This window comes from Pelobates fuscus, chromosome 10, assembly GCF_036172605.1.
Source record: "Pelobates fuscus isolate aPelFus1 chromosome 10, aPelFus1.pri, whole genome shotgun sequence".
Classification (NCBI taxonomy): domain Eukaryota; kingdom Metazoa; phylum Chordata; class Amphibia; order Anura; family Pelobatidae; genus Pelobates; species Pelobates fuscus.
Window position 1 is genome coordinate 33,541,810 of NC_086326.1, and position 27,580 is coordinate 33,569,389.

General features: G+C 36.5%; 1 protein-coding gene across 1 annotated transcript in view; it reads right to left on the bottom strand.

The window, feature by feature from the left end:
* SORCS1 (sortilin related VPS10 domain containing receptor 1) overlaps nt 1–27,580 on the bottom strand; it is a 615,871-nt gene that overhangs the window by 237,348 nt on the left and 350,943 nt on the right. The window contains exons 5-6 of the mRNA XM_063433805.1: nt 18,415–18,488; nt 2,646–2,710 (exon numbers count right to left, since the gene is read on the bottom strand). Of these exons, the coding sequence (XP_063289875.1) occupies nt 2,646–2,710; nt 18,415–18,488 (139 nt within the window). The remainder of the gene's footprint in view (nt 1–2,645; nt 2,711–18,414; nt 18,489–27,580) is intronic.

Sequence of the window (27,580 nt, forward strand, 5' to 3'; positions counted from 1 at the left end):
CAAGGGAACAGCTCCCGCTAAGGCCTGGGCTCAGGGAGGTAAGAAGCTGCAACTGTCATACCTACCATCATACCGCACTGCCACCCTTCCAGCTAACCAAGGGAGGTCAAAGAGGAACCGCGGCTCCCAAATATATTACATAGGATACCTCTGATTTAGCTGATTTAAATGCTTTAAATGCCCTTTTCTTATTTTTTTATGTCTTGGTTTACTTTCCCACTAAGCCACTTTTTTTTTTAATGGTACATAGTATGCTGTTTTGGTTACAATGGTACAGAAATGCACCTTTCTAATATTTGTTTGAATATATTCCAATTGTCCTTAGTGTTCTGTTCACTAAAGAGTTAGTGATTTATTTTCTTACTGTTTATTTTTTTTTTTCTTTTATAAATTCTTCTTAAAAATATGGAGTTAATATGGACTTAAGCAACATGTATAAGATGCAGAAATTTTACTCACCAACATCAATCCTCACCAAGAACATTTGGATTTGGTGGTGAATTTAGCTAAATTCAAACAACTCTTTTGACATGTAATCGATTAGCTAAGTGATAAGTAATGGTTTCCTCTTTCTAGTCTGAGCCTTAAAATAATCGTATTAATGTTTGGGCTTTGCCTTGTCTATTAGCTAGAGTTCCAGTGCGTTAATTTCTCTATTGATTAAACATAATTAAACAGTCACTTGCTCCGAGAGTAGAGGTATAAGGTTAAATGGGCATTGGTTGAGAAGTTATTATTAATCATTAAAATAAATAGTAGTCTGGTTTTACTGATAATATATAATTAAAATTGAATGCCTTGTAACCTCCGGTATTTGATTGGATTTTGTACATCCCATCCCGCTCAAAATCAGCAGGCTTGTGTTCCTAAATTTTGGAAATTCAACTTTTTTAAAATCTGCTTATTCCTAGAATTTGAGCCCAGAATATGATGTAGTCCCAGTATCTGTATCTAGCTGTATGCTCTTTAATGCATCATGTTTATTCTTGTGAAAAACTTATCGTTGGATCTTGAATGTTACCACATCTGCAGTGTTCCTTGTCATACCTCATTTATGATTGTCTTGTACCTGCTCTGACCTTGTCACTGTTTTTTATTCTGGTGCCCTTTTATGTCCCTATAGACTCTTTTCATACTTCAGTCATATTTGATTCTCAATCCATCTGTTCGAGAGAATGCCACGGAGCACCTATTACAATCCCAAATGGTAAACTTATTTAAATGTTGTGCCGACACAGTATGGGTTCATGGCTTGTGAGAGAAAATGCGTATGTTAGATTCTCACAAAAAGCCAATGATTTAATGTTCCTTGCTATCATTATTGTAAAGCCGAACTTTGCAATATTAAAAAAGACCAATAATTAATATTTTTTCTGTCCACTATTGTCCGTTTTGTTGAACATTGCAGTGTCTTCCGTGACTGCAAATTTCAGCATGTTTTATTCTAGAAGAAGAGAAAATCATCCAGTTCTCACTCCTTCTTCAGGTATGCTCATACTTTGGAAGGATAAACTCTAACATAGGGGGCACAAACCTTTTTATGTTGGTGGAAATAAAAAACACATTTTCACTATAATGTTCATGTCAACTATTGATTGCTCTGGGTCCTATGATGAAACCCATTTAAAAAATGTATATCACACCAGTAGAACATGCACGTTATATATATCTAATCCTACAGATCCTTGTGATGCACGTAAATAAACAATACATCTCAGTAAAGCTCTGTGATTCAGTCATATACACTGCACTTTATTTTTATTTTTTTATTACTTGTATTTATAAAGTGCCAACAGATTCCGCAGCGCTGTACAATCAGTGGAGAACATACAATATACACAGAAAAATACAAAAGGTAGATAGCTACTATACTATAGAGCTATGTAAGGCTGTCAAATGCAATGCTCGTTACTGTGAAACACTGTGATATTCCCATACTATTTGATCATTACTACTTAGTTTGACACTAGAGATGGTTCAGATTTACTGTACATTACTTTAGAACTATGTGATGCACTCAGATTCACTTTACGTTACTGTATAGTTCTATAAAACACTCACCGTACATTGCCATAGCGTTCTATGATACATTCATATTCTGCGCAATATGAGAGAGCTCTAATATCATATGTGAGGAAGGCTGAACTTGATGAACGCAAAGTCTCTTTTCAGCTATGTAACTATGTATTATATACTCAGATATAGCACACAGTATTGTACAGCACTGAGATACATTCAGATATACTGCATATTACTGTACAGCTCTGTCATACACTCAGATATACTACCTGGGACCTGGGATGCTAAACTTTGTAATCTTGCATTATAGTTGTATGTATAGATGGCAATATTGCTATTTTTTATTTATTTTTTATGAATAAAGTTTTGTTTCAATTAATTTATGTATCCTATAATCCTTATCTGTATACTGTATGTTTGATTTGAGATGGGGGTATGTGTTTGCTCCCAGGTTTTCTTACCCTTTTGGGTTAATTACCTTTTCCTGATGTTGTTGTTTCCTCATTTAAAAACTTTTCAGGAAATAATATTTGAAAACAATTATCTATTTAATAAATTTTGTTTTGAGTTGGCATTAACCAGATTCATATGAAATATGAAAATTCAGTAACTGTCAATAAACTTACGTCCTTCTAGGGTCTTGGTCTCCAGGTGCACCAGATCAGCATCTCGATTAGAAATAGTCACAGTCCTGTAAACAAACATCATTTACACAGTTAACCTTGGAATTACCATATACACACTATAACTCACATAGTGTTCTTCACTAAACTTGAAATATTAACAAATTAAGGCCTTGGTTTAATATTGTTGGATAGGTTTTCCAAATAATTTAATTATGGATAAACATATAAAAAGATTTAATATTTGCATTTTGTATTTTTTTTTGGTAATTTTTGATATAAATATAAATATATTGATATGTTTTGTTATGTTTAATATTTTTTTTATATTTTAATATTTAAAAAAACTATATTTCTAAAAGTTTATCCAAAAATATTAAATCATTTCACTTATCCAACCATATCTAATCAAGGTCTAAATTTGAAAGGCAAAACTGAGGTTAAAATAGCTGATTCGGAAAAAATCATAACTATTAGAGAAAAACTTTGCAATCAGGCAAGCCTGTGTTTTGTTTTTGTTACACGCAGTAACTCTGATCCAATTTTAATTTTAAATCCGAAAAAAATAAATTCACATCAGGAATGGGTTAAATTGCTTAAAAAAAAAAAAGCTAGTAGCTTTTTTTTACACCATGAATTAATACAAAACCCACAAATATTAAAAAAAAAAAACACTTTACATAGCATGATTATTAGAGCACACTTTGTGTCATTGTTATATGTAATTAAATAGCACTTATGTAGTAAGGCAATGTTAGCTGTATGCAAAAACAAGCTGTATGTTCTCCCCTTAGTCTTAAACACTATTTGAAGATAAAGATGTGCTTAGTGTACCTTTAAGATGAATCATGTATTTTGTCTTTTCTTGTTGGCAATGATTGAGATATACATAAACATCATTACAATATTGCTCATTCGTGCGTATACCACATGCTGTTAATGCATACATTAGACTATCTTCTGAAGATCTGATGTTACTTTTTACCTCTTATGAAAGGATTCAGAGGAACAGCTCAGTTGGTAAAACATTCTGACTAATGTAATTACACCCACATGAGATAAATCTGTACACTTTACACTTTACAGCAAGTTCGTTGCTACCACTGAAAATGAATATTCATATTAAAGAACACTGAACATGTATTGGGCTTTTTTCAGACACCAGTTATGATGCCCCTTTGGCAGTGTGGGGGCTAAGCCTAGAAACTTGGTCATACCTAAAATGAAACAAGGTTATTCATTAAACACTAGATTTGTGCACTGGTTTCAATCTAATTTTGATTCGTCCAATTTCGTCCAAGATGAGATTCGTCCATGTTTTGCAACTCTGAGACACAATTTATGAAGCAAACCAAGTTGGTAATGAATTAGCCGATTTGTTTGCTTCATAATTTTGAGTTTCATCCTTGGTGCCCCAAAAAACTTGATTGAAGGAAAAAAAAAGATAGGGGACAGCCTCTACATTTTATTCACAGATCACATGAGAAGAAGTAATTATTAGAGGGAAGAATAGGAAGAGCAGTAAAAAAAAAAAAAAAAAAATATCTAACTTTATATTATATATTTAATAACTATTTTTACATTTTTGTACTGGTCCTCCCATTGGTTACTTTTTCTCACTGGATCCATGAACCAAATGGTGCAAAAATGTGTCTATCAGTGAAATATATGTACATAACATTGTTCCGAAACATGTAAGGAAAATTTTTTGGGGGGGCTTTTGTTTTCCCCTATTTGCTTATGTACCTGGTGGAATAAACCTTTCCTTTTGGATCGGAAACCCTTGCTTTTCCTGGCATTATTATTTTTTATTTTTTGCTTTTTCTTTGCATATAATTTGCCATACACTAATACGTGCATTTTCACACCATTTAGTTCACCAAATACTTTCTCTTATAATGTTATCATTGACAATTTTTTTCCAAAATTAAATGTTACATGGACAAAACCCAATTCACACAGATTAATCAAAATAGGCTAAGCTGCATTTCCTAAAATTCTGTATTTAGTAACTAACCCTGAAAATGGTGAATTGTAGGGAATTTAAGTTGAATTAGAAGCTAATTTAAATGTTAGACAAGAATAGGAAAATTAAACAAAATGAAACTTTGGCTATTATGTACTGAGATTTTCTTTACAATTCACATCAGTAAAGACGCCTTTATATACATTTTATATAGACAATAAGAACAATGTTTGTAATAGTTTTGCATGTTAAAAAGGACCAATTAATTTAATGATTTACTTTTTGCAATATAAATAGCCCTAAAACTAAATAAATAGCTGCAAGTTTTATAAGCCCTGGGTATAAAGAGTCTCGATCCCTGGATATATTTACCGTAGTGAATGTTTCTTATCATATTGACCTACAACAGAACTAGGCTTAGCGTGCTCTGTGCTTGCATGTTGGGTGTTCTGAGAGGATATAGTTAGCTTAACGTTCTGTGCAGTAAATTTTCATATTTATACTCAAAATATATTGAAGCCCCATAAAGCTGAATTTGTGTTCCTTACAACTGCCTTGTTTCTTTACTCTGTGTCTTTTAAGTTCCTTAATACGCAGTTCTATGGTTCCAATGAACATAACTTTTTTTTTTGCTTTGTTTTGCTTCTTAGCTTCAGTCCCTAAAGAGAACAGCAACTCCACATAAATAATAAGCTGAGGGAAACTCGTTAGACTCCTCTACCCATTGTTGAGCACAAAGACGAGCCTGCAGATGCATCTCGGCTTCTGAACAGTACAAGCCCTCCTGGCAGGCAGATGATCCCTGGAGTAGCACTCGAGCCAGCTTTTTAATTTGAACAGTGGAAACTGGTAGTATTAGTCTGAATCCCAGCCCAAATCCATATCTACCATGTGTAACAACTCTGTTATTTCACTCTGCAGCCCTAGCAAGGCTTTAATTACCGCCTCAGATTGCAGTAACAGATTCTGGACCAGGTCGCATTAACTCTTTGGGTGTTATCTAAATAAGAACATGTCATTCAACTTCTTAAACACTTTGTAACAAAAATATTTTCAAGATTGCGTGTATTTGTGACGGAGGTTCTTTTGGAACCCGTGTATATTCCACCATAATTTAATACTTTCTGTTAAAGTGCACCTATGCATAATATATATTTTTTTGTCTTATATTTTTATAGGATATATGTTTTTTCTTTTTTTCTATTTTAGAGTTTTTGTCTGATACACTATTTGAATTCATTACACATAATTAAGTATGAATGTAATATCAGAAATATATTAATTTTTACAGTTTTGCTTATCACAGCTTTGACACAACCTTTGCAACTACAAAAATATCTAAAAATATTTTTTAACTTATTACTTCTGATTGTTAAATGATTCATATGTCCACAATTTTAATTATTATGTGGAAATTATAGGACAGCAAGGCAGCAAGAAATAAAATAATGGTTTAAAAAAATTAACCTTAGTAAAGTTTGATCTACTAAGATTATAACTTGGAAAGCTATCAGAGAATCATAAACCAGACTACACAAATGTATATATCTGTAGAAAGTAGACCTTGAGTAATTAAGATCATTTTGACACTTTTTAATTAACCATTGTAACACCAACATCTACCAAATATGCTGGTTATATTTAACAACTTGTGATTTTCACACACATTTAACGGTTTCAAATACTTCAAAACCCCACCACATACAGATCTTTGTCAGCTGTTTGATAGGTAATATATGAAATTACATGGGGCACACTGACCATACAAAGTACACAACAAAGAGAGCCCTTTACACATATTATACCTGAAATAGTTTCCTATACACAAACACAATCCCACAAGCAGCCACCAAGCACATATATGACCACAATTGCCTCCCTCCCACATGTACTCTTTACAAGACCACCCACAAATGCAATGTGTCATTCCATTTTCTTTATATCATTATTCTAAAAAGGGGGTGGGGATGGTTGCTAGCATAATCAAACCTAAAGCCATGTTTTATTAAAACACTGTTGTTGTTTGGAGTAGCCCCTTAAATATAACCCTGAATACGGGTCCTGTGCGTGTGGGACTCATGACTGTGCAGCTCTTATACAGCCAAGAGCTGGGCAGTGAGCTCATAATATCTGTTTGAGGGGCTGAATACAGGGGGGGGAGAAAATGGTGAGCAGTGTGAAGTAAGGGACGACAAAATGCATCTTCACCTTTGCAGCCAAAAAATCTTTGCACCAGGAGGGGGGTACTTTATCTCTTTTTGCCCTAGGAATTGGGAGCCCCATGAATTGTCAGTTGACCCCTGGAAATACCAGACATGTCATTTTCAGTTTTCAAGTTTACAAATTTAAATTTCAAATTTCAGCAGCCCCCACTTGCACTGCAAAATAAAGTATTAAGGGGAATTTTGAGTGTGTTTAGCTGGCCATTCATCGCTAATTCCTACTGAATTTAGCAGGTTTTCTCCTGATTGAATGTCACAAACATTCCATAAGTATGATCCAGTGCTATACTATATTATTTTAGGGCTTAGATTTACTCTGGAATCAGTAAACGTGATCCATGTTCCATGTAAGTTGTACGTGTTTATTTATTAAACAAAAAAAATACTACAAACTGAACGAAAACCGAATCGAAAATAAGGAAAAATTAGGCGATATGGAAAGACAGTTCAAGACAGCTATAATTACAGCTTAGCTAGTTTGCAGGAATTATAAAACCAAAGAGCCAGTTCAATAAAGGGCAATGATTAGGCTTGCATACCAAGTTCTGATAAGAATTGGATAAGAATTGGAAAGTAACCAAAATCTTTACTTGTTCGGAATTCTGATCATCAGTACTATGCAATGCCAAATAGACATATTGGGGAATTCAGCAATTCCCATCATAAATAAAAATTAATAATGATTTATTTTAATGCTCAGTTTTACTGGCTTTGGTGTGACAATTATTGGGAAATGCTGTAACAATATAAATGTTGACATTTGTTGCCTTAAATTGCTCGTCCTGGCAATAACTGGAAATTCTATCTGTAAACGTGGGTAGAAAAAGGAAATAGTTGAGCATTCAAAAAGTACTAGTCAGGTTCGTTGTGAGAATATTCTGGATGTACAGAAGGAGACACAGATGCTCCTCTCTGGTTTACAACCTTCCAGCTGGCCTCGATGTAACACAGCTGTACAGCATGGCCAATTCTGCCCCCAGGACATCATGACTGGTACATATTCTTCTGGCTGTATGAACTAGCTGTTGTTTCTCATAGCATTAAAATGGTATGAGGTTAACTAGGAACCAGTTTGTGAAAGACAATGTTTTCCCTGCTTTTTATAATCTTTGTTCTTGTTAACTTGTACTACACCAGAGATGATTGAGTGAAGATATTAACAACGACATGATCACAAATTAATGATCTTTCACAGTAGGGTGGCTTAAAATAAATATTCACAATAGTATAGGACGCAAGCACTCATAGACATATGCAGAACATTGTAAAAATAAGTGCACGTAGATGATACAGAAAAAGGGAGAGGAACAGAGAGAGAGAGATTGTGACTGTACATACACATCACAGATTGTACTGATGCTATGGACTGGAATTGGTCCTTAAATGGACATTGTAGGCAACCAGACCACTTCAGCTCATTTAAGTGGTCTGGGTGAAGTATCCCTTTTGCCCTTAGTGCTGCATTGTAAAACATTCTAAGTCTGCCCACAGTGACTGTCTACCCAATAGCCAATAGAGGGCTTCCTGAATCAAATCTGACCTTTGGTCTGGTATCTGACGCTGGACATCCTTACCCTCTGCATGAAGACATCCAGCATAAGATATTTCCCCACAGGAAAACATTCATTTAATGCTTTCCTATGGAGAGGTCTAATGTGGGTGCCGCATTTGCCGCGCATGCGCATTAGCACCCGCTCGTCATGAGCTGTCAAAGGGGGCGGAGCGTTGCCCACCACCTAGGGACATCGGCACTGGGAAAAGTTAAGTAAATAATAAATGGTTTTTACACTTTTTTTTAACCAGGCAGGGGGCCTGAGGGAGGTGGGAGACAGAGGGAGCTATAGTGCCAGAAATACAGCTTTGTATTCCTGGCACTAGTATCCTTTTAGGTATTTAGTAGACTCATCAGAGTTTGACAGAGATAATTTTTCAGTACCAAGGATAGCTCCATTATTAACTATATACAGAAATGTCTTTGTACTGCTTACAAAGGAATGTATCCCTGTTTTATTTTTTTATTTTATTTTTTATTATGTATGAATGCATACATTATCTTGAATATATCTATAGAAAGGGAAGGTTCGTTCATGGATGACAATACTGAAATGCTATAATTGTGCAAGAAACAAGCCATTTACATGTGTCATTAATAAGACAGAGACTATTATCTCTGCATCAAGAACAGACTCGGCTAAGAACAAGCAGATCCCGTGGAGAAAATCACAGAGTGATTACTACTCTATGAAAGCGTAGATTTAAATAGATCTACAAAATTGTACAAGAAAAACAAACCAGCAGCAAAAATAAGCACAACAGAAAAAATATGAAGCAAAAGCGCTTAATGTAAAATACATAATGAAATCAAATTAAATTAAATTTATAAACAATAAATATTGACAGAGTTCCCATTTGGTTGATTTAAATGGACACTTCAGACCCAATTTATTTTTAATACATGGTGGTGATGAAATCTTAAACAATGTATTATTAATGAATGCGATAAAAGATAAAAAAGATACTTACCTCTGAATTTTAATACACTTGAGAAAGTATATAAGACTATAATAAGGGGAGTTCCCAACAAATTATTACTCATATAATATGTAGAAAATTAGGGTGTATTATCGCATACATGATATATTTTGCAAAATTTCTCTCTCTCTTAATACCACACTGTATTTTGTGCTCAGGCTGTCAAACATCTCTCGTTAAACTAATACAATACTTTTCATTCCAGCAAAGTGCTTTAAAACTGAACCACCTACTTTTCGCTCACTTGTACTAATGTATCAATTAAGATGTCAATCATGTCTTCTAAGATATGTACAAGCTGCAAACAGGTTATGAGATTTAGTTTAAAGGCTAATACCCAAGGATAAAGCTGCAAATCAGTGATATGACACGTTGTAAAGTGCTTGTGCAAATTCTTAAGAACAAGGCATTTGTTCATTGCATACTTTCTTGAGCGGGGCTTTTTTACTCAGTGTAGGAGCTCAAGATTGGCCCCTAACCTTAAATCAATAAATCCATTAATAGAATTTAATGGCATGAAATAAAATAAAAATTCCAGTCTCTGTTTAACATTGACATTGGTTGGATGAGTTGAAGAAAGCAACACATCATCCATTATTCAGCAGTCCAGTTATAGATAAAAAAAAAAATGCTGCTTTTTTGGAAGTGCAGTATAATGCCCGTTCCTTATCTGCAATGTGCATCTACCAAATAACTATACAGGAAGTGCATGAAGGTTGTTAGAATGAGTTCCCTCAAATACATAACTGGAATTCTTGGAGAAAGGAAAGACTCAACTCTGCAAACCTTGTGGCTGCATTTTACCCCTCCACGTTTTGCTTGGTCCACACCTTTTCCATGGGATGGGGATATGAGAAGGGACACAAACAGATTTCATTGTGGGCATCAAGTGTTCTATACATTCAACACAATCTATATTATATAAAGCAACAATTCCTTAAACAAAACTACATTTCACAGCATTCTCCAATCCCAATAGCCACATGTCATGCGTCAGCTGGAACCTGTATGGTAAGTATAAGGTAAGAGTAAGGTATAAAAGCCATGCAAACCATATAATTTACGGTTTCATTTTTAATCTGCAAAGGAGATGTTTTGTCAATTAAGATTTACACATTAAGCCTCTTAATATACATGTGAGTATTCTTTTCTGGTGTGTTGCAAAATTGGAAACACTTCAAACATTTTTTTTTTATTTCTTTGGATCAACAAAAACAGAAGTGAGAAAGGCTGAACTTGATGGGCACATGTCTCTTTTCAGCTATGTAACTATGTAACTATGCAACTTTATCAATGCATACAAAAACACAGAAGCAAACTGACAGAGTGAGTGAGAAAGTCAGATGGACAGATAAACAAACAGACAGACGGACAGGGGATAGGAGGAATGGATGGGTGGATGGGTAGATAGATAGATAGATAGATAGATAGAATGGACAGGCAGATAACTGTATAAAAAAAGAAACACTGTCTCTCACATTACTAGCTAATTGTTAATGAAGGATTCATTAATCATTGTTTTCAATGATTCACCATACAAAAGCAGACTTATAATAGAATATTATGGTTCTTAACCTCGAGTGGCGCATCCTTGTTGTAAAACAAAATGAATGCTCTCACAGAAATGGGGAAAAAAAAGGTAAAAAAAACGAATTCTGTAGTTTGTTAAAGACATCATCACTTTGCAAACTGCTGACACTATCTACAGAGTTAAAACCCCATAAAAATAATCACAATGAGAGTGCGTGTTCACAGGACCAGTAACCCAATCACAGGATGGGCATGAATACTTTAGCAAACATTATCGTGTCAAAATACAGCCATAACATCCCTCTATTCAGCACATGATAATGGTTTTGTAATTCACTTATAAGTAGCATAACTATTGGGGGATTTTTCATCTGCAAATGTTTCCTCCATTGTATGTGTGATATCATAAATCGTATGGCCAGAATAAGATTAAGCCAGCAAATGCTCTCGTCTGAAGGTGCAGATTTTTGCTATAATGTACATTTTGATCCTGTGGGTAATCTAGTTGGCTTTTTGTTTTGCACACAGGATTAACGGTGCCTTTCTAAGTGGTCACGACTCAGTGAATTACACAAGTTTTAATTGAAATTCTCGAAAAGTTTCCTTAATGTAATTTCTTTTGTTCTGGGAGCAGAGATCTAAACAAGTTCCGCAGGACATCTGCTGGATAAGATTACACCCCAGGGTCTAGTTATCATGCTTTATGGCATGTTAGACACACTGCTGGAAAATAATCACTGAAAATCAGCCTGGTGTGTAAAGCAAGCCTACCAACTAATGCCCTAAGAAATGTAGTTTTGTTTAACCCCTTAGTGACCAGACCGCTTTTCAAATGTACCATTTGGAACCAGGGCTGTTTTTACATTTCTGCAGTGTTTGGGGTTAGCTGTAATTTTCCTCTTACTCATTTACTGTACCCACACATATTGTATACCGTTTTCTCGCCATTAATAGGTCTATCTAAAGATACCATTATTTTCATCATATGATACAATTTACTATAAAAAGAATTGTAAAATATGATGACATTTTTTTTTTAAAAAAGCACGCTTCTTCGAACTTTGACCCCCAAAATCTGTTACGCATCTACAACAACTAGAAAACACCTGTGCTAAATAGTTTCTAAATTTTGTCCCGAGTTTAGAAATACTAAATGTTAACATGTACTTAGCTTTTTTTGGAAAGTTATAGGGCTAGAAGTACAAGTAGCACTTTGTTATTTCCAAACCATTTTTTTTTTCAAAATTAACGCGTTACATTGTAACACTGATATCTGTCAGGAATCCCTGAATAACCCTTCAAAAGTATATATTTTTTTAAAAGAAGACAACCTAAGGTATTAAACCTGGGATATTTTGACTCTTTTCATGCAATCATTTTACTACCAATCTAGTATTTTGACTCTTTTCATGCAATCATTTTACTACCAATCTATGTAAAATAAAAAAAATAAAAAATTGGTGATTTTTTTGATACACAAATTTGAGAATACATGTACTGAGAACCCAATACCTTGGGTTGTCTTCTTTTGTAAATGGTATGCCATCATTGGGGTAATTCTCATTCCTGGGTCACCATATGCTCTCAAAGGCAACATAATCAATCTGGCAAATTTCAATGTGAAAAAATGGCCTTATATTTGACCCTGTAACTTTCAAAAACATTATAAAACCTTTACATGGGGGGTACTGTTATACTCGGGAGACTTCGATGAAAACAAATATTAGTGTTTCAAAACAGTGAAACATATCACAACAATTATATAATCAGTGAAATTGCCATTTGTGTCTGAAAAATGCAAAACACCTCACTTTCACTGACAATATCATCGCTGTGATATGTTTTACTGTTTTAAAACACTAATATTTGTGTTCAGCAAAGTCTACCGAGTAAAACAGTACCCCCCATGTAAAGGTTTTAGAGTGTCTTGGAAAGTAACAGGGTTAAATATAGTGCTAGCAAATTAAATTCTGCAATAAATAAAAAAAACTTAATTATGTAAAAATATTACATAAACATGCTGGTAAAATTTATATATATATACATATTTATATATTTGAAGTCTACGTGTATATTTATGAAATTATTTATGTAATTATGTATATGGATATATGTATATTTCATATTATTTTTATTTATTTATTTTTATTTATTTATTTATTTTTATTTATTTATTTATTTATGTAGTTATTTTTATTTATTTATATATTATTTGTGTCTAGTGAAGTCTCCCGAGAATAACAGTACCCCCCATGTACAGGTTTTATGGTGTTTTGGAAAGTTAGAGAGTCACATATAAGGCTTGCATTTCATTTTTTTCAAATTGAAATTTGCCAGATTGGTTATGTTGCCTTTGAGAGCGTATGGTAGCCCAGGAATGAGAATTACCCCCATGATGGCATACCATTTGCAAAAGTAGACAACCCGAGGTATTGCAAGTGGGGTATGTCCAGTCTTTCTTAGTAGCCACTTAGTCACAAACACTGGCCAAATATTTGTTTTTTGCTTTTTTCACACAAAAACAAATATGAACGCTAACTTCGGCCAGTATTTGTGACTAAGTGGCTACTAAAAAAGACTAAACATACCCCACTTTCAATACCTTGGCTTGTCTACTTTTTTAAATGGTATGCCATTATGGGGGTAATTCTCATTTCTGGGCTACCACACCTTCTCAAAGGTAACATTACTAATCTGGCAAATTTCAATTTGAAAATGGAACGTTCTATATTTGACCCTGTAACTTTCCAAAACACCATAAAACCTGTTAATGGGGGGTACTGTTGTACTCGTGAGACATCTCTGATTACAAATATGTGCATTTTTGCAGTAAAACAGTATTATGACATTCACAGCTAAAATGTCAGACGGAAATCCAAATTTAAAAAAAAATCTTATTTTCTCAAATTCTTTTACATTTTATTCATAATAAATTATGTTCTATATATGAATAGTTATTAATAAATTAAATCCCTGTTTCTCCTGAACAAAATGATATATAATAAGTGTGGGTGCACTTAATGTGACAGCGGTGAATTACGGTTGAACAGACATATAGCGCAAATTCCAGTTTTTGTTTACGTTTTGTTTTGATCAGAACGTGCACTATTGACTCCGTCCTGAAGGGGTTAACAACCAAGTTTGATTCGGTTCTTAACATAAATATGCCTATTGTAGCTGCCTAGAAACATTGAGATACATTCTTTAAATTTGACTATTTGAATCAAAACGGCACTGTCATGTTAAACTTACCACTTCCCAATTGCTTCCTCTTCTCTTCCTCTCTCAGAATCTTTTCTTCTTTTCTTTATTTCTGATCTAGTTTTCTTTTAAAACATAAGGCAAAGTTGGGACTACTTTGTCTTATGTATATTTCCTACACCTGACTTTCTCTGACACAAGGAGGAGTTTAAGTCCGCTCCATCTCCTGTGACCCTCCTTTGTGTTCTTGTGATGCCTAAATTTGCCATTACCAAACATCCTGTAATGCAGACAAGGGTGGACAGCTTTTCCTTTCTTATTCGAGCGAAATTCTGACATTATTTCAGCCAACCAATCAGAGCACTGAGATAAATTGCTCAGCATGGGAAGGTTTTATAAGCCTTTCCCCACCATCCAAAGCTCACAGTCTGCACAGAGCTCCTGTCCGGTAAAGATGGCTTTGTATTTATTAACAGGGTTTTTTTAGGAGTGTTTTTTTTGCATCTTTTTAATTTTAATTAGTTAGAGGGACTTTATGGATTTGGCCTTTTGGGGGCTGAAAAGAAAATAGTTAGGTGGGTTGAGGACCCCTATCACTGGGTGGGTTGTTTTTTTTACAATTAGCCCTCACTTGCCCCAATGGATGTGGGATGGGTGGGAAATGTATGTCACCCATTATTACTTATGGCTCCCACCCAACACTCACGGATAGGGCTGGGGGATGACAATATGTCACCTTGAGGGGCTGTGGGATAATGAGACACATGGAGGGGCAGGGGAGTAAAAAGACACACAGAGAGTCTGTGGAGAAAAAAGACACGGAGAGGTCTGGGGAGAAAGAGACAGAAGGGCTAAGAAAGACGAACAAAAATACACACAGAGGGACTGGGGAAGGGGAGACTGTGACACACACAGGAGCTGTGGTGAAAGAGACACACTGTCATGCCCCAACTACCGGTAATTCCTTGTCTCTTCCAGGTTGACGGAGTTTAGCCACACCCCCTCTCTGACGCGGTCTCGCCACGTTACATAATGCGACCGCGCCAGATACAAGACGCTGGATTATTGAACAGCGTTACCGCAATATCAAACCGGCTGAAAGTTTCTCTGCAAACCTACCTGTGTACCGAACCGGACTGGAACTCGAACTAACCTCCTTCTCCTCTCCTCGACCACGGCTAGTATCTAGACTTCTCTCATCCTGTCTCAGAAAGAACCTCCCCGGAGGAGAACTCCGGAACCTGATTTTTCACCCTCCGGAAGCTAAGTCAATTGTTTCATCTGTGATAAGAGCTTTCCTTCTCTCAAGCCTGCTGAGCATTCCTTTCATAGTCTGCTCTCAAGTTTTCCAAGCATTTCTGCTACAGCCTGCTCTCAAACCCGTTAAGCATTCAGGCACCAGCTGCTCCCTGACCTGCTATCTCTAAACCCAAAACTAATCTCTCCTGTTACAACTTCATTTATAGCTTTCTACATTACCCTAAAACTTGCAAACACCAAATGTGCTAGATTGCATGTATATAGGAAGCTGCTTACTCCAATTAAACCAACAGCAAAGTAATTAAAGATACAGTACCTGTATTTTCCTATATTGAATAGACAGTTCCTATTTTATTCTCTAATTTCCTAATCAACAATTTAAGTCCTAAGAAATCTGCAGTTGCGCTCCATATCAATCTATGTAAACGTGACACACACAGAGGTGCTGGGACCTGGGAAAGAGACTAACAGAAAGGCTGAGGAAGGGAAGAATGAAACACAGAGAGGAGCTGTGGGGAAAGAGACACACAGAGGTGCTGTGGCCTGGGAAAGAGACTAACGGAAGGGCTGGGAAATGGGAGAAGGAGACAAAGGGGCTGGGGCTAAGATACACATGAAAGGGGCTTGGGGGAGAAAGACACAAACACAGTGCATCTTCACTTGTGTCTCCTGCTCTCCCTGTAATTTAGAGTTGACGGGTGAGAGAAAGACTTTGTATTAAAGGGACACTATAGTCATCAGAACTTGTACAGTTTAATGTAGTGGTTCTGGTGTCAATAGCCTGTCCCTGTAGGCTGAGCACTGTAAATGCTACCTTTTCAGAGAAAAGGCAGTGTTTACATTGCTGGCTAGGAACATCTCTAGTGACAGTCACTCAGACGGCCACTAGAGCTACTTCCTAGTCCAGTGCTTCACACTGCCTGCATGGAGGCGCTGAACGCTTCCCGTAGAGATGCATTGATGCAATGCATCTCTATGAAGAGATGATGATTGGTGCGGTGAAGCACTGTGTTTTGCCACACATGCGCAATAGCCTCCCAATGCTTTCCTATGGGAATTGAATAGGCATTGGCTGAGATCATCCAGTTGTCAGCCAAAGTCAAGAGCACACTCTTGCTACTTCAAAATGAGCAAGATAACATAATTTTTACTGCTGTGCAATAGCATACATTCACAATTTCAGTCCAATTATGAAACTTTCCTTAATATGTCAAGGCAGTTGTACTGAAACATTGATTATATGCTTTCTTTTATGTTTGAGTGATAGTTTTCAGTTTTCGTTTTTTTTTTCCGTTTTCATATCTGCACACCATGCTGGCGCGATGCATTATGGGGCTGGTATAGAATTTTTCCAGGGCTGCTTTTCATTCCCAATCCGGCCCTGCCTTTTAGGTGCAAGAGAGTTGTGTCCCTAGGGTCCAGTAGAATCCTGCTGCTTGCTAAGGCTGTTGAGAGTCTGAGGCTGGAACAAGGGCTCTCCATCCTCAGCCCCCTGCTGTCTATGCCTCGTCTCTCCCTCCATGCTTTGCTCTCTTAGTACTGCTGTTTTTACAGTAGTCCGGTGTGCACCAGGCCCCTAATCAGATATGCTCATCTGGTGGTCCTAAGTATGTGGGCCACCAGATGGGCCATTTTGCAATTTGCAGGCCCTGGTGCTACCACACCGCCTGCACAGATGGTAGTTTACTACTGTTCAGACCCCCCTGAAAAATATTGCTGGAACCAATTGTTAGTCTGGGGTAGTTTTGGATAATCCAGGCCCTGCAAGGTATGAAACTAACATAGAATGATGAATACAGCTCATAAACATCTATAGTGCCATGTTTACATTAACTGAGTTAAAGCTACCTTATATAACATCAGCATGTAGCAAATCCATGCTAAGGCATTGTGTTCAACAAATTGTATTTGACAAGACTGTTGATGAACTTGGCAATCAACATCTCTGGATCAGCAAAAAGAAACATGGGATTTGCGATTTGTTGTTCTGGTAGAAGTCTGCAGTTATTTCCAAGTCTATTTAATCAAGAAGATTTTTCTATTTTATTTTTGTTATTATTTCCATAGCAACATTTATATTTTAATGTATTTGTTCAACAAGTTTAGTCGCGTATCACATTCAAACTGAAAATGGAAAAATATTTCCACGTTTTCACTAATGCATGAAATAGCATGTAAATGTAAAATGATGGATGCCAACATATTATATCTACAGGGACTGCTGTATCTTTCAATTCTTTCAACATTTAAAGTCACTTTGATGATCTAAAGAGGGCGCGTTGCCTGGAGTCTGAATGCAACGCGTTTCGCTATGAAACCTTGCACATGCTCAGTTTAACCCCTTAGCTGCTGGATTTGCAACTGTAGTGACTGTGATGCTTGCAGTAACCCTCTAACAAGTAAGAGCACCTGTGATTTAATCGGTCACCTCCTAGAATGTTTTGAATTAATATTATACGCAGACTGCACAAGACAAGCTGATCAAAGTGATTTTCTGCCAGATTATTCATTATTTCCCACAAGTATCCTTCCAATCATAAAAACGTAGAACAATTAAAAATTATATAATTCAAATATCATCATTGCACCCCTATGGCAGGATATTTACTTAAAAGCATACTAATGATCTATATTGGGTGTATGTAGTACAAACAGGGATGTGTGTATACATTTTTATTTCTATAAAGTAAAGTATTCTAACTCATTTAGCCCAATATTCTTTTGTGGTAAAATTAGAACCACAAGGAATAAAGTTGTTACAGTAGAGAGATATTCATTTATCACAATGTGTAAATTATTATTTTATTTTTTGTTTTATGTGCACGCTATGAACACTGCTAAGCTGATGCAGTGAGAACATGTGTTAATTAGCTAATTAGTAAGCTAATTAATCTGTTTAGCATCTGCTATACAGGTTTGTTTCATTTCACAAAATGTAAAAGTTTCACCAATCTTTCATTGAAAATCATCTTTTTTTTCCTGAGGACATTTGTTTTTTTCTTTTTTATTTATTTTAATAAAATAGTTATAAAAAAAGTAATATATATGTTTATATAATTACCAATAAAATCTGTTGGGTGCAACAGTCTCACTGAGAAGGAGCCAACGCCTGCCAAATTCTGAAGAGCTGAACAGCTGGAAGAAAAAAAAAAATATATTTTTTTTACAAATACAGAAATAAATGCCATTTTATTTCAAATTGCGCATGTCTGATGATCATGCTAGTGTGTAAAGGTAAAGCTATTACATGCCACTATTTACAATGTGTACATCCCATCTTTCCTGAAGTTAAAACCATTTTTTCACTTAACTAATTTCAGCGCTGGTTTCCCTCTGCACTGATTGGTCACCTCTGCCGGTGTAACTGTGACACATGCACGATGAGTGCCACACACACATTAGGACTTCACCATAGGAAAGAATTTAATCAATGCTCTAAAGTGGGATTTTTTAAGATGCTGGACGTCCTCATGCAAGGACGTCCAACATTGTTTCACGGAGTTAAACCCGGTGAAACTGCAGGAAGTAGCCAATCTTAACCCTGCACTGTAAACATTACAGTTTCTCTGAAACTCCAAGGTTTTACATTGCAGGGTTAAGCGGACAGGGACACTGCATTCAGACCACTACAATGAGATGAATTAAACTGGGTGGCTATGGTGTACTAGTATGCTATAATTTCAAAGAAACACCCATTATATACTGTGGATCTATCTCATCTCTTTTTGTCTAAGAAGTTGAAACCTGGTGTTAATATAAAAAAAGAGCTATGAAAAACAGACACCATTGTCCTCATTAGAGGTGTTTCCACCGTCATTGAATTTTTTGTACCTATGAGCAAAGCAACAATGTTTCCAATGCATGCCCTGACTAATCTAGATGATGATATAAATTGCTAAATATTCAATATAAATGTGAAACAAAATATAACATCTTATGAAAAAAGCTTAACACGAGTTATAAGTGAATTTTAAAGTTTTGTTCTATGGTCTAATTTGAAGTGAAGTGACAGTGCCCCTAAAAGCATAGTAAATATAGAATAGACTGTTTTATACCATGCTGGCATTTAAACTAAGAAAATCCTAACTTGAGCAGAGATAACTCAATCTAATGGCTTTTCTGCTGACTGTTACACCTGTACTCATGTAGGATAATCCTTAAGTCCTTACCTGAACCGAAAGAGATATTGAGTTTTAGTGATTTTCCTGCCAGTTGCATTGTAACTCCAGAAACAGCTAGGCATTTGGTGCTTTATAATTCCTCTCACTTAAAATATAATTCCCTTAATATATCTTCATCTTAACCACATCTCAAATCAATCACAGCACATCGAACATGGCGCCTGAATTCCCTGTAGCTGACAACTCAATCAAATTGTTTATCACAAGAAACTATTTCTACAGAATCTGTAGCCAAGAGGTCAGCAATATCTCACGGCTTTATTTGGGTATACAGAAAACAATATCAAGTGAGTAAAATATATGGAAAAATATATACGTGAAAGAAAATCCCTAAGTGTACTTAAAAAAAAAAAAGAAAAGTTACAAAGAAAAGAAAGTGGGAAAAAACAAACAAATATAAATACAATACAAACTGGAAAAATCTGGAAATATTCCAATATGTATTAAAAGATAGAAACATAGCGTAATACGGTAAAAGAAAAAAAAAACAGTGTATAGTAAGTAGAACACTGACAAACATATAGGTAATTCAGACTTAACACCCTGCCAGGGTACAGAAAAACCAGGAATCCAATGTAGAAAATCTATTTGGGGCCCCAGAGATTTCAAGCTATGACAAAATATACCAAATATCATTTCGTAACAGTACATTCAATCTCTGTACTCAAGAGACACATTATCAGTAAATTATCTCTAATTAACAAAAATATTAAAAATCAATTTTGCATACCACAGAATAAAACATGCGTCTCTTAATGGCTGACATTTACATTATACTTTTCATCTGCAGAGTCCTAATTAAATTAAAAATAATGACAGACCACTATATCATAGACATGTGCATTCAGTTCCAAATTATTTACGATTCGTCCGAGTTTTGGGCAATCGTCAATTTGCACAAACAAATGAAACAGGCAATGGAAAAGCAGTTTTTTTTCATGATTCTGAGTACCATCTGTGATGCCAAAAAGAAACATGAAATGTTGATTTTATTCACAAATCAAGTGAGAAGTTAACAATAGAGGGAAAAACTATAGCAGTAAAAAAAATATATATATTTATATATTATATTTATAAATAATATGGTATATAAATAAAGATTGTTTAGTGCTACTTTAATTTGAATAAATTATGAGTATACCAGACAAGTGGCAGATGAGATGCACTGTAGATACATGCAACGTTGTGCATTTTGGGATGGAAAGGTAACACACAAGCAACACAAACTCTAAATTGTGTTGAGTTGGGGATAATTGTAAAAGGGAAGGACTTGGAAATACTAATAGACAGCTTGGTAGGCAACAATGTGCAATGTCAGTCAGCAGTTGCAAAAGCCAGTAAAATACTGTTGTGCCTAAGACAGGTTATACGTTAATGTGATGAAACCACTGTTTTGCCTTTATATGCAACCATAGTAAGAACTCAACTTGAACATGTGGTGCGTGTCAGTTAAGCGTCAGTTTTATAATCGGATATTTAGATATTAAAAATAAATGCAGAGGGGAATGGATGATTTTAGTCATAGACAGAGGATGGAAACATGGCAATTACTTACTAATGGAAAAGGCATCACAGAGGGTAAAAGGTAGCTCTATACAAATATACAGGGGCAGTACAACAGTTCTCTGGTAACCTCTTCATTAACAGGACTGTACAAAGGGCAATAGGTCATCATTTTTCGCTTGAAGAAAGGAGATTTCACTTACAGTATAGTAAAAAGTTCTTTACAGTAAGAACCATAATTTTTTTTTTTTACTTTTCTGGTGAAAGAGATAAGTTTATCAGATTTTAAATATCAGGTGGTTGTATTTTGGAAATACAAATATTGCCAAATATAATTGTCAATGCTGGTTGTAACAGCTTTTTGATCTAAGGAGATATCTGCATTTTTATATATAGGGATCAAAAGTTATTTTTCTCCTGCTTATGGAACAATTGGAAATTGCTTCAAATTTGTTTTGTTTTTTTGCCATCTTTTAGATCAAACACTGAACTTTATTTGCCTAAATCGTTTTTTTTTCAGCCTAAATTGCCATGTTACTATGTTAGTATCATCCGTAATCTCACATGTGCTCATTTCTAATTACAAAATGCTATCTAACAAAATGCAGAGCTTCTTGCAGTACTGCAATGTGCAACAGTCAATCACCATCACTCTTATATAGATATTTACATTCCAAATAGCCTATGAGTAGATATGTAGACTACACAATGTCTCTCCCAGTGAGCTTTTACATATACAATCTATTAATACTAAGGTATTGCTGACACTTTCAATGTATCTCGGGTCATTAGGCTATGATTATAGCTAAATGTTACCTCTGATATTTGGAATGAATAGTTATTTCTCTTCATTGGATCTTGTCAGCTGGCTTGTTATATAGAATATTAAATATGTTTAGGATTGATCACAGTAACTAGATCCATTTGTATAGTGTAACAAACAGGCGCATTAATAGAATATTCTGTGATACAAATCAATATCATCTTTAGAATCGCTGCCTGCATAAAGGATTTAATCCTTTGTATTACACGCTGATAAGAAACAGTTTGACAAGTAATTGTGATTGTTCAACCTTCCCCAGTTTGACAAGTAATGGTTCAAGCACCCCTCTTGCCAATATAAAGGGCACATCATACTATAATAAAGAAAATGTGTTATTCCTGAAAAAATACATGTTTAAGTTTCTTGCTTTTGTTCTCTGATCCGTTTTGTATTCAACTTCCTTTTTAAAAATGTCTACCCGATCAACTATCCAAAGTTTAGAGATACAATTCTTAAAGGGACTGTTGGAAAAATGTTTTATAAAATTAAGAGAACCTCTACATTATCATATGTCTTCTCATTATTTTTTAACTTATGGAAATTGAAAATTGTACAGCACTGTGGAACTTGTTGGCACTTTATAAATAATAATATTAATAATAATAATGCAGTACAGTAGTGCACTAACATTTCTCCCACTTCTTCTACCCTAAGCTTAATTTTTACACCCACTTCTTCAACTCTAAACAGGGCTCTCCCATTATCATTATAGTACAAGAAGATGCCAACTCTTTCTGCCCAGGTCAGAGACATACCTAGATATTTTGGCAACCAGGGAGGATTTTTCCATTGACACTGTAAGTACTACAGCCAACATGGGTTATTGTAGTCATTATGGTGTAAGCTAACTATGGGTTCCAAAGCCCACCCACACTGACTGGTATACTATTCTGTCCATTATGTCCCCCATAATTTGTTTGTTCACCCCATTTTTGTTATGTCACCCCAAACCTCCCATTTTCTCTGTCCACCATTCTCTGTAATTTCACCCCTCATTCTGTTTGTCCACCCCCCTTTTTCAGTCTGTCCTCTTTCATTCTCTTTTTGTCCTCTCCCATACTGTCTGTCCACCCCACCATTTTTAACTTGTCCCCCCCCCACACCCATATTGTCTGTTTGTCTCCCATTCTCTCTCTGTTCATGTTCTATTGTCACTTTAACTCACATTCTGTCTCTGTCCACCCCCGCCTATTCTCTGAATATCAACGTTCCCCTCCTCTGCCTTCTGCAATTAAACTACCTTAATTGTAGTGTGGCTGAGAGGCACTGAAGAAGGCAGAATTCATGCACTTCTGCCTAGTGTCTTATTTAAGTGTGCAGCATGAGGCGTGCGTGGTTAGTGGATGGGATATAGGTTTAAGTTCCAGCCCCCTCCACTTGCATGCACAAGCCACTTTGACAGACCAGGCACTCAGCTGTAAAGCATTTTGAGAAGTGATAGATTATTATGAGCAAAGGATATGGATCAAATTAAAAAATAAATTAAAAAAAATCATTTTAATGAGTGCTATTATTCTATGATTATAATTATTTTCATTTTAGCACAATGGATGCCAACTGTATTGAATGGCATACGGGGAGGTAGAACTGAATATGTTTGATAGATGGCACACAGATAAAATGAGAATGAGAAAGCCCTTGTACCTGCGGATGAACATTCCTTTGGGCTTCTTCAATACTGTTGCTTGGAGTATGCTTGGGGTGGTTTGGCGGGTCAGCAAGCTTTTTTCTCTGACACACTAAGAGTTGTAACAGGAGAGATCCTGTGACCTCCTTATGATTAGATTGTGGATATTTTGCCTTTTCCATCCCTTTCTTATACTTTCACACCACAGGATTAAGGACTCACTGCAAGAAGCTAATAAGCTCATCCTGCAATCATAATTTTTCAAGGCTCTGCAGTTTTTGTTTTTTTTAATCTTACAGAAATCATAAGCTCATTTTAATGTTAATTATTGATTTTAGCATTAGAAGACCCATGCAGTGCAGAGCATATTGAAATAACCATAAAGACTCATGTAATAATGGAACAAGTCTGCAGTCGGCTGCAGTGTGGGATTCCCCCGGTAACCGAGTAACATTTGCAATGTATTCTAGATGAATACACACAGTGCATAGCCATGATCCAGAATGCTGATTAAGTCATAACATGCCCATGAGTGGACTTGAAATGTACACACATTTTCAAGCCCCTATAGTCCTGGACATTCTTTGAATCATAAACGAATAAGAGCCCGACTGCAATATTCTTCAATAGAGAGTAATATTTTTTGGATTAAATGGACATATTGTTAGATGGGACACTTAAAGGAAAATTGCCAGCATTTTTGTTTTATTATTATTTGAAATAAAATATTACATGGAAAAGTTATCAAGACAAAATTGATGCTATTTTGCTGGTATTCCGTTTGTTTCCATAGTAATTGCTCATTGTGTAACACTTTACTCTGCATAAGCACCAATTTTTCCTTGATAGTTCTGCCCCCACATGCAGGGCCAGTGCAAGGATTTTTGCTGCCTTAGGCAAAACATTGTTTGCCCCACCCACCCTCCAATGTAGTGACATCACCCCTGAGGGACTGCTTCTACAAAGTTGGGCCGACTGGCCAGTATTAACTCTCTTTGCTGGGTCTGCCTGGGCAGCTTGTTTGTCCAGAGCCTGGTAAAGCCGCCATATGCTGCACATAGGCATGCTCAGTCCATTTTATTAGGGTCTGCACCAGGAAATGCTTCCCCTATGCTATTTCTTTATTGTTATGTAACGTGAATATTTAAAAAAAATGTTGAGTGGGTGTGTGTATTGTGTAGAGTGGCTGAAAGTGTTGTAGCTATGTGTGAAGTGTATGTTGTGGCTTTCTGTGTGTGTTGTATAAGACTGTGAGTGTCTGCGTATGGGTATTTGTGAGTGATATTTGGAGCAGTGTGAGAAGCTGTGAGTGATGTGTTTGGGCCGCTGTGAGTGTTTAGTATGGCAATGGGTGATGCATGGGAAATTTATGTAAGAAGTAGTGGGATTTCCAATTAAGTACAAGATGAGAATGGAGATTCAAGTTAGCTCCCCTTCAGCCCAATATAGCTAGGGTGGGGGGGTTTAGATGTTGTAGTGAGGGTTTAAGAGCAGCAGTCAGGATAAGGGACTGTAATGATGGATAGGGGCAGTAGTGGATGTTAGGGGCAGTAGGGTGATAGGTGCTGCAGTGGGGGGATGGGGGCTGCAGTGGGGGTGTAGTTGGGGAGTTAAGGGGCGTACTGGGGTTTTAGGAGGTGTATTAGGCGGCCAGAGGAAAAAATAAGGGGTTAGAAGCAGTAGTGGAAGGTTAGGGGCTGCAGTGAGGGTTTAGAGGCTAAAATGGTAGATTAGGACCTACAGTGGGGGGGGGGGGGTCAAGGGGTTAAGTGGGGTGAAGCAGTAGTGGGTGGTTAGGGGCAATAGTAGGGAATTAGGGGCAGTAGTGGGTGGTTATGGCAATAGTAGGGGTGAGGGGCAGTAGTGGGTGGTTAGGGGCAATAGTAGAGTGTTAAGGGCAATAGTAGAGAGTTAGGGGCAGTAGTGGGTGATAAGGAGCAGTAGGTGGTTAGGGCATTAGTGGGAGTTAGGACTTTAGGGGGCTCAAAAGGGGGTAAGGATATATATAAATATACATTTTTTTTAAATATCCGATTCCATGTCTGCAAATACGGGGCCCTGCAATACAAATGGTAGGCACTCCTGGTGCCCACACCTCTTCTCTTCATGCCGTGTGCCAACACTGCCACCGTGGCACTTCTGTGAAGCAGCATGCACTGGGGGCCAATTCCAAAGATGCGCCATAGGCCGGCGCCCACTTCGCCTATAGGTGGTACCGGCCCAGCCCACATGTATAAAACATCCTCTTTATCTTTTTATAATGCATACATATAACCACATAAAACCAAACCAGGGATTATCCTGATCAAATGTTAAAAATATGCAATTAAATGCTCAAAAGTAATCAAATGCCTGGAATTGCAAATATTGACAGATTGTGGACCGAATTTGAAAGGCAAAATATTATTCTATTTGTTCTGAATTTGGTTGATGAATGCCAAATGGAATAAGAATAATCACTGTACTGCAAAATATATATGCATATAAATCTCTCTCTTGAATCATTTGCATGGTTGAAAACAAGCCTAACTGCACATCAACAAAATTAGACATGCCAAATTTAAAAATAATTATTGGTCAAATTTATTTGGTTGAAGCTAATTTTTCTAACACGTTCAAGACTACTGGACATCTTAAGCACATGGTATATGTTCAGAAAAGTGCTTCTGACAAAAGAAGACTTTAAGATAGCTTCTCATATAGCAGAAGAATAAGTCAATGAACTGAAAAGTATATACAGTGAGGGAAAAAAAGTATTTGATCCCCTGCTGATTTTGAACGTTTGTCCTCTGACAAAGAAATGATCAGTTTATGATTTTAGTGGCAGGTGTATTTGAACAATGAGAGACACAATAAAAAAAAAAAATCCAGAAAAACGCATGTCAAAAAAGATATAAATTGATTTGCATGTCATTGAGTGAAATAAGTATTTGACCCCTTCAACTTAGTACTTTGTGGCAAAACCCTTGTCAATGATGTCAGACATTTCTTGTAGTTGGCAACCAGGTTTGCACACATCTCAGGAGAGATTTTGTCCACTCCTCTTTACAGATCCTCTCCTAGTCATTAAGGTTTTGAGGCTGATGTTTGGCAACTCAATCCTTCAGCTCCCTCCACAGATTTTCTATGGCATTAAAGTCTGAAGTGGCTAGGCCACTTCAGGACCTTAATTTCTATTTGAGCCACTCCTTTGTTGCCTTGGCTGTGTGTTTTGGGTCATTGTCATCCTGGAATACCCATTCACAACTCATTTTCAAAGCCCTGGCTGAGGAAAGGAGGTTCTCACCCAAGATATGATAGTACATGGCCCTGACCATTGTCCATTTGATGTAGTGCAGTTGTCCTCTCCCCTTAGCAGAAAAACACCCCCAAAGCATAATGTTTCCACCTCCATGTTTGACAGTGGGGATGGTGTTCTTGGGGTCATTGGCAACATACCTCCTCCTCCAAACACGGCGAGTTGAGTTGATGCCAAAGAGCATGATTTTGGTCTAATCTGTCAACAAACTTTTCACCCAGTTCTTCTCTGAGTTATTCAGATGTTCATTGGCAAACTTCAGACGGCCTGTACATGTGCTTTCTTGAGCAGGGCGACCTTGCGGGCGCTGCAGGATTTCAGTCCTTCACGTCGTAGTGTGTTACCAATTGTTTTCTTGGTGACTATGGTCCCAGCTGCCTTGAGATCATTAACAAGATCCTGTGTAGTTCTGGGCTGTAGTTCCTCACCATTCTCATGATCATTGAAACTCCGCGAGGTGAGATCTTACATGGAGTACCAGACCGAGTGAGACTGACAGTTATTTTGTGTTCCTTCAATTTGCGAATAATCGCACCAACTGTTGTCACCTTCTCACCAAGCTGCTTGGCAATGGTCTTGTAGCCCATTCCAGCCTTGTGTAGGTCTACAATCTTGTCCCTGTCATCCTTGGACAGCACTTTGGTCTTGGCCATGGTGGAGAGTTTGGAATTTGATTGATTGATTGCTTTTCTGGACAGGAATTTTTTATACAGGTAACAAGCTGAGATTAGGAGCACTTTAAGAGAGTACTCCTAATATCAGCTTATTACCTGTATAAAAGACATCTGGGAGCCA